The sequence below is a fragment of the Cebus imitator genome, unplaced genomic scaffold (assembly GCF_001604975.1).
Source record: "Cebus imitator isolate Cc_AM_T3 unplaced genomic scaffold, Cebus_imitator-1.0 Scaffold396, whole genome shotgun sequence".
Taxonomy (NCBI): Eukaryota; Metazoa; Chordata; class Mammalia; order Primates; family Cebidae; genus Cebus; species Cebus imitator.
The window spans coordinates 537268-552108 of record NW_016107711.1 but is presented as its reverse complement, the minus strand read 5'-3'; the positions used below and the strand labels follow the sequence as shown (position 1 = coordinate 552108).

The 14841-nt window shown below is 37.0% G+C and overlaps 1 protein-coding gene across 1 annotated transcript in view; it reads right to left on the bottom strand.

The window, feature by feature from the left end:
- The window catches only part of WDR11 (WD repeat domain 11), a 59632-nt gene that overhangs the window by 8620 nt on the left and 36171 nt on the right, over window positions 1-14841 (bottom strand). The window contains exons 15-21 of the mRNA XM_017508565.2: window positions 13491-13615; window positions 12642-12789; window positions 10280-10386; window positions 9769-9883; window positions 9211-9382; window positions 1965-2073; window positions 431-493 (exon numbers count right to left, since the gene is read on the bottom strand). Coding sequence (XP_017364054.1) covers window positions 431-493; window positions 1965-2073; window positions 9211-9382; window positions 9769-9883; window positions 10280-10386; window positions 12642-12789; window positions 13491-13615 — 839 coding nt within the window. The remainder of the gene's footprint in view (window positions 1-430; window positions 494-1964; window positions 2074-9210; window positions 9383-9768; window positions 9884-10279; window positions 10387-12641; window positions 12790-13490; window positions 13616-14841) is intronic.

The window sequence follows — 14841 nt, the reverse complement described above, 5'->3', positions numbered from 1 at the left end:
AGTAGAGACGGGGTTTCACCATGTTGACCAGGATGGTCTCGATCTCTTGACCTCGTGATCCACCCGCCTCGGCCTCCCAAAGTGCTGGGATTACAGGCTTGAGCCACCGCGCCTGGCCCATGGAGGTTTATGGTAGTGGCAGGCTGAGCTATAAGCATGCTCACACTGCAGCATCCAGTCTGCCCTGATGTGAGACCAGAGCAGCTGGTACTCATGAATCTGGTGAAGGCAGATGCTCTGTCACTATAACTACTGAATAAGTACTTTTTCTGCAAAACACAGGCTCTAAAGGGAAGCAAACCTCTGCAAACAGACTAGTCTCTTCTTGGGCCACTAATATTTTCTAAAACATAACTTATTTTAATTTTGAAAAGTAATTATATTTTTCTTTCTCATGTTACTATCTTCTAATAAAACATGGAATGCTTACTTAGACAATGAATTCAACTGTTCTTGGAGGAGATTCTTTATTTCTTCATTTTCTGGATAGTCACTGCACAGAAAAGATTTTGAATGAGTTCATTATCTCTTCACTTAAAATCATGTATTTCTTGACCTGAAAAAAGTCATGTTAATACAGAGATAACCTTCTTTGTAGTTCTTGGTTAAAAACCTGGTTATAGACCAAATTAACAAAAATCTACACAGCACCCCACTAATCACCTTTAATATCTGCTTTTATCTTATTGAGTCAAAAAAAACAAAACAAGTAAAGAGAGTCTCCTTAGCTTTCAAGAAACCAGGAAATTTATTAGCAGGCTTTAAAATCTATCAAGTTTAGATTTCTTTGAATGAAGGACTTAGCAATTGCTAAAGGGATCTGCTCATTCACTGAGCTCTGCAGAATGAATATTCTGAGGAGACAGTGCTTGGAGAACAGATACTTCCGGCATTATCTTTAAACCCTCAATCCATGCTGCACATGGCAGGAGTTCAGTAATATTTGTGAATTTAATTAATAATCACTAATAATAGTTTGTGTGAATTTTTTTGCAATGAGTCAAATATTGAGATTTGTAAGACAAAGTATACCCCTGAAGCTAATTATGCTGCTTTTTAAAAATTATTATTATACTTTAAGTTCTGGGGTAGATGGGTAGAAGATACAGGTTTGTTACATAGGTATACATGTGCCATGGTGGTTTGCTGCACCCATCACCCCATCATCTACATTAGGTATTTCTTCTAATGTTATCCCTCCCCTAGCCCTCCACTCCTCGATAGGCCCAGATGTTCCCCTCCTTGTGTCCATGTGTTCTCATTGTTCAACTTCCACTTATGAGTGAGAATATGTGCTGTTTGGTTTTCTCTTCTTGTGTTAGTTTGCTGAGAATGATGGTTCCCAGTTTCATCCATGCAGCCATACTATGGCTGCATAGTATTCCACGGTATATATGTGCCTCATTTTCTTTATCCAGTCTATCACTAATGGACATTTGGGTTGGTTCCAAGACTTTGCAACTGGGAACAGTGCTGCAATAAACATACTTGTGCATGTGTCTTTATAGCAGAATGATTTATAATCCTTTAGGTATATACCCAGTAATGGGATTGCTGGATCAAATAGTATTTCTAGTTCTAGATCCTTGAAGAATTGCCACACTGTCTTCCACAATGGTTGATGCTGCTTTTGAAAAGCATGGGCCTGGCTCCAAATTCCCCTGGCTTCCATTGCCCTCTTCACGTGCAACCTTTTTGTCATCACGACACATCCATGTTCAGACCATAAGATAAGCACACAGCCACTGGAGAGCAATACACGCCCTCACAGCTCCTCACTGACCCACACTTCCACAAAGCTCCTGAGAGATGGAAGCCAGAGGCAGCCTGGCAATTCTGTAGTGTCTCTTGGCTTTAAAGGCTCCATTCCCTTTAAATCCTGGAGTATAGGCCATGCTGACTTTCATGGGTGTCCTTCAACCCCAAGTAAATTATGAAAGAAAAAGAAAAATGAAAAAACTTACACATGAGAAATGTCCAAAGAATACTGTCCATTCCAAGGCTGGTGTAATAAGAAGGCTTTCAAGGCAAGGGAGGCCCTTGGGACAAGGAGATATGGGCACCACACAGGCTCTAGACAACAAAGAAAGGTTTTTAAAAATAAAATGAAGTTTCATACTACAATGAAGCTTTGCCTATAAACCATTTACAGAGTAGTCAGCAGAGGGCAACAGGTAAATCTGGTGCAACTGAGAGAGTATATTCAATGTAGTCACTGCTTAGGAAGCACAAGCCAAGAGCACAGTCTCTGCATTCAAATCTGATCAACATATTCTTCTTTTTCCCTTTTAAATTTAAGTATCCCGTGTGGTATACAACTCTGGTTCTACTTGAATAAAGGATTCAATGCAGACTCAACAAATAGCAATAAAGTTCATTATTTTTAAATATTAAAAATAAATAATAAACAAGATTTATTTAAAAATAACTAATAAACAAGATTTGCCTAGTTGTCAACATGTTCCAGTGCAAAGAAGCAGAAGACCTAAAGGCTGCAATGCCCAGCAGCTCTGCTCTGACCACCCTACATTCTGTTGGACTCTTGACCTTAGCTCCAATTTTCTGGGGGTGCCCTGGCTTTTACAGCTCAGCCTTATTAACAATTCCCCACCAGAATCCTGCAGAGCCTTTATCCATGGATCCCTGGAATAGATACAATTATGCAAAATGACATAAACCTATAAATGGTATTGGCTTATTTAAGTGACTGTATTTTCAAGCTGCTATAAAGAACTACCTGAGACTGAGTAATTTATAAAGAAAAGAGGTTTAATTGACTCACAGTTCCATGTGGCTGGGGAGGCAAACTTATAATCATGGCAGAAGGTGAAGGGGAAGCAAGGTACATCTCACATGGCGAGCAGGACAGAGAGAGCAAGGGGGGCAAGTGCCACACTTTTAAGCCATCAGATCTTCTAAGAACTCACTCACTATCATGAGAACAGTAAGGGGGAAATCTGCCCCCACGATCCAATCACCCCCTGCCAGCTGCCTCCCCTGACCTGTGGGGATTACAATTTGACATGAGATTTGGGTGGAGACACAGAGCCAAATCATATCAGTGATCCATAACAACTTTGGACTGTGCTATTATCCAGTATGATATCCAATATGATAGTCACTTAAAATATTGCTAGTATAATGAAGGAAATGAATGTCTATCTTACTTAATTTAAACTTAAAAAGTGATTATTGATTCAGTCATTGGATAACTCTTAAGTATGTTTGAAACAATTTGAATACATAGCTACTTTGTCAACTGAAAATTTTATAAAATCTAAATAGAGCTTGACCGTTTCTGCTGAAAATCTGTCCTCTAATTTAGAGGGCAATTCAAGTTATTTTATAATAAATGTAAAATACCCACTGAATTTTGAAGAATGAATACTTAAGAAAGTAAGTAACATGTCTCACTAGTAACTTTTAATACTGATTATATGTTGAAATACAACTTTGGATATATTGGCTTAAATAAAATTTTAGTTAAAATTAATTTCATCTCTTTTTACTTTTTAAAATGTGCATTCTATAATTTAAACTTACATATGTGGCTCACATTATGTTTCTATTGGAAAGCTCTGCTTTACAAAACTTCATTCTATGTAGTTAAATAAAAATTAAATTATACATAAAATACTTTATGTGGACTTCTCAATTTAAAATATTTCCAGAAAGTGATTGGAAATATTTTTAACAATGTTTTTTTACACCCAAGAATTTTAATATTGATTCAGTAAAATCAGTTAAAATGTAGTCCAAATTCAAAAGTTCCTTGTTATTCCCCGAATGTCCTGACAGCTGTATTATTTTAAACAATCTGGGGTCCAGTCAAGGCCAGTACACTGCACTGTCACGTCTTGTTGGTCAACCCCAATCTAGAATGGTCCTCCCATTTTTTGGTTTTGGTCTTACATGACCTTTCCATTTTTGAAGAGTCCTGGTCAACTGCTGTGGAGAATGTCCTACGTTCTAACTTGTCTGGTTTCTGATTATCAGACTCAGGTTAAACATTTTTGGCAGAGTCTGAACAAAGGATGCTGTGCATTTTTCACTGCATTGCATGTACCAGAAGGAACACATTAGCTGTCTGGTTATAGAAAACACTAAATCTGATCATTTAGCTAAGGGGTACTCACCAGAGCGCTCTCTTATCAGGGCACCTCCCCCCTGTATAATTAATTAGTAAGTATCATGTGGGGAAAATACCATCAGACTGAATTTCCAATCCTCAAACATCCTTTCACTCAGCGATCTGACATCCACAAGTGATCCTTGCTTGAATTAATTATTGTAACAGGGGTCACAAACTGGTGATTTTCTAATATTATTCTTGCTGCATTTGTCAGCCGGCACTCTTCTGCCCACTTGAGCTTTCGCTTCTTGCCCACTCCCCCTTTTCTTACTGTGACTATTACTATGGAATGAGGGCTTGTTGGTATTCTGCACTTACATCCATACCACCATTGTTTTTCGTGATGCTCAGACTGCCCCTGATTTGACAGAAGCCTTTCATAACCGTTTATCTCTTACATCAGGTCATCCTTGTTTTTTCAATTCCTTACTTGGGTTCTGGCACCACAAGATGCCCTAGACCCATCTTGCATCTTTTATGCCTCTGTCCTGAAATAAACTTTTTGTCCAAGGAGCCCTGGCTCCTTTTAGCCTGGGAATGGAATTTACAGAGTAAAATCTGGTGCTATGTGTGCTCATTGCCATTGAGTGTCAATGTAACAACACTGTAAGCAGAGCCAGGGAATACACATTTTCAAGAAGTCATGATTTTTTATCAATCCAAATCCACCCCTGGAATGTTTCTTCCCACCACCGCCACTTCACATCTCTATCTCCCTTTGCATCAGCACAGACCCTGGTTCTGCAATTTGGTTACTAAATTGTTCCAGACTATAAAATGTACAAAACAGTTTCAGAATTACTAGTGCCACTGTCAATTACTCAGGTAAAGTTCAACATTCCTTAGCAACTCTCTGTCGTTAGAATATAAACCACTAAAGGTGGGCAGTGAGTGAGAAGTTCGGTGTTACAGTTATTTGAAGTGTGTGTGTGTGTGTGTGTGTGTGTGTGTGTGTGTGTGTATGTGTGTGTGTGTGTGTATGTTACCAATGTTGCTGTTACACAGTTGGTTCAACTGTTTCTTGCATTCAATTTTAGGGCTTGATTTTTCTTTCACCCTTTTTGTCACTGTATATTTTGAATATGTAAAATACATAAATGGTTCAAAACTTGAAACTATATAACAAAGATAGAAGAGCTTCACTGCTATCCCCACACTCTCCATTTTTCCATCTACATGCTCTAACTATTCTCACCAGTTTCTGGATTACTCTGTGTATGCGTGTGTGTTTTAGTAAGCAAACATATGTGTACAAGCAGCTATGTATAAAATTCACCTTTGTACACAAGCAGGCTATAAGCACTCTTTTACGCTTGCATTTTTCACTTACACATATTCTAGATATCATTCTATATCAGGTCATAGAGCTATTCCTCACTATTTTAAAGCTGCATAGATTATTCTCTTCTGCAGATGTCCCGAAATTTATTCAACCAATCTCCTATGGCTAAGTAGTTAGGTTCTTTCCAAAATTTCACTATGAATAACTGTGTGCATTTTGGTCACATGTATGATAGTACATCTTAAGATAAATTATTAGCACTGGGACTGCTGGGTAAAAAGGTAAATGTGCATGTAGCTCTGATAGATATTGCCAAATTCCTTCCTATAGGGATCTCGCTGTAAGCAATGGATGAGAGTGCTCGTTTCCTTGTAGCCTTGCCAACAGTATATTTTCAAGCTTTTGAATTGTTCATCTGATAGGTAAGAAATGATTTTTTAGTGCAGTTTTAATTTGTATTTTTCTCTTTTTAAAAATTTGAAAACATTCTTTTTCTTCTTTTATCCTTACTAGTAGGAAGTCAAGTATTTTTCTTATTATGAATAAAAGTTGAGCATCTTTTCATATGTTGAAGGGTGATTTATCTTTTTTTCCCCTCCGTAGACAGTCTGTGACTTGTAAATTTCCCCCAGATAATCATTTATATTTAGCTTTGGTTATTGAACACTTTATTTTATTCCTTATTAAAGCTTTTCTTTTGCTTTTTTTTTTTTTAATTTCCACTTAGTCATCTCTTCTTTTACATCTGGGCTATAAAAGAAGGACTGTATCTTGGAAAAATGAGGCTTATCTAACCACCTACAGAGCCACTGAAAACTTAGCACTGAAAGGGATGCAGGTGGCTAGCTTAATTCTTTCTATTTCTTCCCCATAGATGACAATCTATATAATTCTCAAATTTTCAAGCAGCCCCTTTCATGTTCAGACAGTGGTTACTAGTATTACGTCATGGTATGTGGTAAATGTCAGGGGAAAAAATTAACAATACATAATAATCTCGGAATGGTTCAAAGAAGTTCCCATGCTGTGTAGTAATTTCTTAATCAATGAACAAATGAAAAGATACAAGAGAATCCACGGAGGATGCAGCATCCAGAGTGTTTACATAATGCAAGCAAGACAACATTTACCAAGTCTGAGTAAAAAGAGGAAAATGTCTTATTTTTAAAAACAAATACATGTTATTTCTCCAAAAGCAAAATATTGTTGACAGCATCCCAGTGAGCACGAACAAACTGAAAGTGACCTTTACTACTTCCCTCCTTCAAATGAATTTAAGTCTTCCTTCTGAAGGGTAAAGATCAGGCATGAAAAAGTAATAGGTGATCATCTCACAGCTGGAGAAACTCACCTGCAAGAGCTCATTCACCTCTGGAAATTACACAATTAGAATGCAAAGGCAGTTAGCATCATTGTTGCTTGTCATAGATTCTGTTCCATTTAGGCTAAAGTTATGTGAGGTGTTAATCATAACACCCAGGTTTTTAGCTACCTACATGCCAGGAATGCAGAAAATCAGTAACCAAAGAGCCAAGAAGAAAAGCAGTAGAAAAAGTTACTCCTCCATCACTTGGAAATGGCAACATTAAGGTGAGCTGGAAATCTGGGAAGGAAAGGACCCCCTTTTGTGATTTTATTCAGTGTGACTCAATGAGGAGGAAGAAGACAGCTACAGGATACTACCGGCATTTGGGGCAGGACAATTCTTCATTGTGCCAGACCGTTCCAGGTTGTTTAGCGTATCTGGACCTCCCCACACTACAAGTCATTGTGACACATTTCTGAATGCCCCAAGATTACTGAAAATGACTATGGAAGGATGAGGCAGAGGAAGAGAAAAGGTCTGTGCATAAGCCTGATTTTGGAAAGCTTCTTTCTATATATGCTTACTTAGGAAAATGTGCTTAGCAGTGGCCTTTAACACTGAGGAGGAAATTTCCCCAATATCAAGTAAATACTATTTAAGAAGTACAGACACTGCATGATACCAGAATGCTATTAAATAAGTCTCATACTCTTACATTCCTTTTAGATGCTGCCAAAATGACTATAAAGATTTATTTTTATGGCACTTTATGGTCCTGACAAATTAGGTAGCAGACAAGAAAGGTTCTCCAACTCAAACAGGAATTCTAATCTTCTAATTTGCCTGACTGACCTCTCTTTATCGGAGGAAGAAGGGGCCAATCTAAGCTGCAATAAAAAAAATGGACAGATGTGAATCAATATTTTATGACGTTCTCTACTTGTTATCAAGGAGAACTGAAGAATACATAGGAAATACTGATGTATTAATGCCTATGACCGAAAATAATTATATTTTTATCCCATATCACTAAGCCCCAAATATACTTCTAATTTCTCAGAATAGAAATCTATTATATCAAACTTTTTTCCCCAAGACCAAATCAGCTGTGTATCTGGAGGTAAACACACAGGTGTTTTTTTCTTCACTCCTCATTTACACTACCACCAGATTCTTTCTTTAAGAAACACCTTGACTTTGGAGCTTTTTAGATTCGAATTTTATGTTCAAAGTGAAGGAAAAGCTCTTCAAACATTTCGACTGCAGTTCCACACTTCTTTACCTATAATTAGTAACTAATTTTTTCAAAAACCACCCTTGAAGTTCCTTCAATTTCCTCAATACCTTTAAGTTTAAATGAATACCAATGCTTGCCCTTTCCGAGAAGGCCATCCTGATGCTTCCACAGAGCTGGCAAATGACTCAAGGACAGACATGGGAATGCATGGGTCTTGAACTCTGGCTTCACCTGATGGCAGTCAGTCACACAGTAAGAAGTGGTGGTGCCCAAATGCAGTGGGCAGGGGTGGCCAGTAAAAACCAAAGCACATCTAACGTAAGTTAAAGGCAGCCCCATTAACATTAGCAGCAACTGGGTAGTGCCTCAAGCATGAACATAAAGTGAAAAGCCAGGATTTTAAAACCTTATTGTCTCTGAAATGCCAAATATTGACTCTATGAAGGTTCAGAAGAGTTTCATGAAATTTTCTACATATCAGCCTGGAGTGTGTACCAAAGTTTTGCTGGGAGAATACTCAGGCAAGAAGTTCCCTCCTCTGCTCCAATGAGGATCAAATATCTTTCAAGGATGAAAACTGTATTTCATCAGCCAAAAACTGCCTTTTAACTGATAAATAGATGCATTCACAATCGTCCCATTCTTTTTTTTAGAAGTCAAATATGGGGTATATTCTACTAAAATGTTTCTTATTCTGGTAAAAAGCAATGTCAAAACAACCATACGGAACAGAGCAAGATACTGCAATCTCCTAATTTGCTTTGACTGGTCATACTAGTCACAGATTGGCATCAATATTCACAATACTCAGAACACTTTCCAAAGTGACTTTTCAATGATATATGGTTGTAAAAGACATAAGGCCATTATTAACAAGCCAGCCGCCTTATCTCTAGATTTAGTCCTCTGATGAGTCCGCCTAAATTCTGAGTAAGCCATTTCTATGAATGTAAACATCTTTTATCTTGTTAATGAACCAAAGAGCCAAAAAAGGGGCATTTATAAAATCTGATTTGGGAATGATTGACACCTATAGTTACGAAGATTGCAGCATCTCAGCAGTAAAAACATTCAAACTTCAAGTTAATATGTTTTCTTACATTCAAACTTGAAGTTAATATGTTTTCTTAAACTCAGATTCTAAGAAAATAAGACTAAAATGAAACAGAAGCAGCAGCTCTCTCCCCAAAATATAGCAGCATGCAGCAAAGTAAAGACAGGTTTCAAAGCACCCTATCGTTAGGATTCCATACCAGTTAACTCTTGTTCATCCATTCTAAAGCACGCAGACTTCATAGACATCTCTAGGACTCTGATGCATCCATCATCTGAGGCCAAGATCACTTTATCTGACGTACACCAGTCCACATCCAATATACGAAAGGTCACATTTCTCCCACTTCTTAAACTGCTCACCATCTGAACCTTCAAGAGTGAATCTGGGCATCAGTTCCAGACAGAAAAGGAAGACGTTTATTATTCTAGATTAAATGGTCAAGGAAGACAGTCTGTGGCAAAGGCCCAGTGCTAGTTTAGAATTGGACAGCCTCTGGCAATCTATCTTCCACAAATAGGCAGCATTTTAAAGGTCTCAAAGACAATGATAACATTAAAGAATAAATAAATCTTCAGTTATTACCTTTAGAACATATAGTAAAGTAAAAGGTTTTAAAAGAAAATAATTTGTTATGAGAAACTTGATAAACTCATTAAGTAGTTTTCATTTTTAAATCAGAAAGAAGTTTTTTAAAAAAGCACAGCTCCTATGGCTAACAATTCATTTACATTTTATCCTCATGGAGAGGGCCTACCTCTTTAGTATCCCACACTTCAGCTCCATCATTATACATTGCTATTAATTTTTGATTTCCTTTACCAGGAGCAAAACGAATCTTCCTCACCCAACTTCGGTGTGTAGGTATTCCTCTGAAGACAAAGAAACAAAAACACCAATACAATGTAGAGCGAGATCTAGTCACCAGAAACTGTATTCAATGTCTCTCACTATTTCCAGTTCTGACAGGTCTGATGATGCGTGAACCCTTTACCTGCTGAGACTGGGGGCCACATGTGATAGAAAGGGCCTGCCCTTTAAGGTCAGCTAAGACTTCTGCAGGGGCCACTTGCAGATAACAGTCTCCTATGAATGCTTGGCTTGAGGCCCATCCTCCCAAGTTTAGGTGACAAGGGACCCAAGGGTCCAAGCTACACCTCCACGAGTTTACTGATCCTGCTTGCTAAGTCACAAGCCTCTAATGGAATCATATCAAGATGTCACATTTTTAAAAAACTAAACAACAAGATTTCATTATTGGCTCCTACCTGGATACTCTGCCTTTCAAGTCCCAAAAATTTAAATTTCCATCCATATCTCCAAGCACTAATGTATCACCTTTCCATGCAATGCAGGTAATACTACCCATACTTCCCTAGAAAACAATAGCAACAAATACATATAAATTTTACTATGTTGCAAAAGGCATCATAATAAATATTTTAATGAAACTTAATTTAAAAGGCTGTGCTTTAGTATACTTTAGTCATCAAACCCTAAAACAGGCTTCAGACACTAACAAAGAGCTACATTGCCTATCAATTTCAACTGTGAAGAAACAGGAGATTTCAACCTGATAAACATTAAGTAGTTACCTGAACTAGATTTAAAGAGAGTGGATGTCTTCTGAGGAGCAGAAACTTCAAAAAAAAAGGAAATTAAGAAGAAAAGAGAAGTAAAGGGAATGTTTTCCAGAGAACTGACTTAAACTTATCTCTCACTAGACAAGGATAACTAAATCCATTCCAAGGAAAACTGAAAGCTCTTTTATAACTAATTGGGCAGTAATTTTTCTATTGGAAAAAAAAGCATCCAGAGCTTCACTGATACCATTTGGAACATTGTAGAATCATTGAAGGTATTGTAGAGATTCTGTTTACTAACGGCATGTGCAGTTTAAATTCACAGAAAGCTTTGCACAGAAGTTACATATAGCAGCACAATATAAGAATGAAATGCTACTATCATCAATTTAACTTGGAGGAAGAAAGGAACCTGCAGTTCTAACAGATGCTCAGAGGTGGTATCATGGAAGGCTCAGTAGCCTGAGCTCTGGAGTCACACTGCCTGGGCTTGAATCCCAGCTTGAAACTGCTATGTGATTTGAGGCATGTTTAGTTAACCTTTCTGTGTCTTGGATTTATTGTCAATAAAGTAGGGTAAGTTCGTGAAACTTGAGTTGTTGCTAGTATTAATAAATTTATAAAGGCAAAGGCCTTAAAGCAATGCCTGCCATGCAATAAATAGTTAATACATGCTAGCTATTAAATAATATTACTGCTCAATTACTTCTCTATTTATTAAAAGAAATCTTGTTTTTGCATTTATTGTATAATATAAAAATTCAAATGGTATCCACAGTAAAAAGTAAGAAAACTCCAGTGTTTTGAATAATTGGCCATTAGTAGACTAGCATACACACCAATGACTGCATAAACCCTGCCAACAGCAAATAAACAAAACAAAAACTAGATTTAAAAATCAATATTATAATGAAGTCAATTAATAAAAAAAACTTAGTTATATTAAAGAAATGAAATTCTGTATAATATGAAGCAACACTTTAAGATATCTACTTTCCTAACCACATAATAGAATGTTTAATTAAGAAGTTGCCTTTGAAGAGACTTCTGAAACTAGGTCATAATAGACTCTGCAACTTCCTTTTTGCTTTCTCAGATCCCTTGCTCTAGGGGAGGCCAGTTGTCATGTGGTGGGGACACTCAAGCAGCCTTATGGAAGGATTCACATGAGGAAGAACTGAGGTCCCTTGTCAATAGCCAGCATTAATGTACAATTGCCTTGTGAGTCAGCCATCTTGGAAACGGATCCTTCTGCCCCATTACACTTCAAAAGACTGCAGCCACAGCCAACATTTAGATTGTAACTTTATGAGACCCCAAAGCCACCTATAAAATTATGGGGGGTTGGCATTTTACTAGAGCATTCCATTTTTAGATGGCAATTTAAAATAAATATACCTATTTAAAAAAATCCCCTCATGCCTTCATTTAACCATTATAATAGCCTGTGTTAGTTAACATAAACATTTTCATGATTCATCTATTAAAAACCATCTATGAGATGCATGCTGACACAAATGATTAACGACAAAACTTTAGTTACAGATTCCACAAGGCCATAAGAAGGATATATATAAGTTAGTAAATGGTAATAATACTATACACTTACAACCTGATTACTGTTATCCAAAAATAATACTAGATTCTAAGTCAAATCCTTCAGGGTAATGCCTGAAATGGAAAGAAGACAGATACTGAAATCAGACAGACCTGAGTTTAAGATGCTGCTCTGCCATATAAGTAAGCTGGGTAACCTTGGGAAAGTTACTTATTCTTCCTTAGTTTTGTTACAGGTAAAATGGAGATAACTCCTCATGGATTATTATGGAAATAAAAATGAGTAGCACACAGTAAACACTTAATCAAAATAGTTACAGCATTATTCTGTAGCAGTATGGAACAAGTTTAATCAATTTTATTATCTCCTTAAATAAAGTTTATTTACATTAGGCTTTTCTGAAGCTTTCCAACTTAATGATTCCTTCACTGGATATGGAACCAACAAAACAAAATCTTCCTGATGAGTTTTAATCAAGGTTTTACTCACATCTGGTGGAATCCGAGCACTATCTTTTACTGAGTTTCCTTCAACAGTGAGATGATAAACTTGGCCATCATTATCAGTAAATACAAAATGTTCCCGGGCAGAGATGTTCTGACTAAGTTCAGATTTACTTTCTGCCTCCTGCAGCAAGCTTTGGGATAGTGAAAAATAAGATAAAGATATTTCTTTTTCCTAGAGTGATACCCATAATTAACTGACTTGCCCAAATACAGATGCATTAAGAGATCCAAAACTATTTTTTTTTAAAGTCTGAAACTAATATTTGCTCAGCTAATCATGGGTAAACATGAATCACTCCTAAACAGTCATACCATCAGAGGAAGTTTACTGTGGGCAGAGAAGCATGGTGATCTAAGCTTAATACAAGAAAATAAACTTCATAGCTGTTTTTGCTATAGAAGTCTCCTCAACAGAAGCGGGGCTGTACAGTGACTCATCCTTATCTCTGAAGCTTTTATCTGTAAGATTGGTATGGATGGGGATGGTAGACAAATTTAGAATTCCCAACGCATTTTCTTTGGTTTGCATAAATGATAATATGATCTATCTGTATATGTCTATGCTATGTTCACTTGAATTTCAGAAGCTGGAGTTTATGAAGTGATCACATTTACTAACAGATGCTGATGGGTGTTTATTACTGCATATATTACTAGCTACAATAAACAGTATAGTACAATAATAAAAATGATAAAATTAACTTTTTCATAATCTGGGTATGTACTGAAAGATGAAACTATGTTCAAAAGCAGAGTCCCTTCTGATGACACTTGTCCAAGTTCCATGATGCTAATAGCACAAATGACAGTGTCAAGAAACACTGTACTGTACCTGATCACAGATGATTCAACAATACTCAGCTCTGTGTCTGAGACTACGGTCTGGCGGGCCATGGCCTCTCGAGTAGCAAGTTGTTTCTTTCTCAGGCTCTTCAAGTTGTGAGATGGTGACCACTCCTGTAAAGCAAAGGCAGACAAAACTACATGTATTAGGTTTCCCTCTGTCAAAGAATCCTCCAGAACAGCTGGGCACATACACCACTGCCCAGCATCATTTATTATTACTGCACATGAATCCACAATGTGTTCTTTAGATTCTACCTACTTATAGAAAGGCTGAATGAATGCATTTTAACTAGAGCTTTTATGGCAAACTTCCAAAAGGTCTGACCTTTTAATGTTTGTTAAAAAAATTTACAAAATGAAAATAATGAATTCAATTATAGTGTCGCCTATTCCTCCCCACCCCCTACCTCGTCTCTTATGTGCACAGGATGAGACGATCACAATTCTCCAACCAGGGCCCTTATCATCCATTGATTCCTCTAAAACCACTTGTTTTATTTATATAACTTTTTATATTCCACCTATTGTAATGCCTTCAGTCCAATATCCTCACATATGTATAAGTTCTTAACATGTAGTTATTTCACATGTACTTCTAATTTACATAAATAGTACTATGTTTCTATATATATGTGCATGTGTGTGTGTGTGTATATATATATTTCTTCCTGTTTCTTACTCTTTCCACTGTATTTAAGTCCTATTCCTCCTGTATCTGCATGCTACGTAACACTCCATGGGTGCATCAGCCAATTGCTAATCTGTCTCCTCTCTCAGTAAAAAACACACAGATGGTCTCCAAACTCAGATCATGACAAACACCACAACAGTCTATATCTTTGCAAAAGTTCTTTTGTGACCAAGAGCTCAACAGACACAGAGGATATCTGTGTTTGCCCAAGTGCTGCCAGTTTGCTTCACAGAATGGCTGCATTGGTCTACATTCCTACCAGCAATGCACAGGGATTCCCATGCCCTATATTCCACCTATATTTGACACTACATGGCTTTCCAGCTTTCATTAATCTAAAAGGTAGAGCCATATCATGGTTTGAATATCTCTGAAAACTGATGAGTCTGAACATTCTTTTATATGGCTTGTTGGCCTTTTAGGTTTCTCTGTCTCCCATTAGCTCTTCACAGATTTTGTTCATTTTTCCACTACAGTTCCTGCTTTTTTTCATTGTTGACTTACAGGAGTTTCTAGTTAAATTTAGACACTGGAAAATTTGTTTTCCCAAAATGTCTTCTATATTTAACTTTTACAGTGATATTCTTCATCAATCAAAAAGCATTAATCTTGATTAATTAAATGCATTATGTTTCTTTTTCTTTTT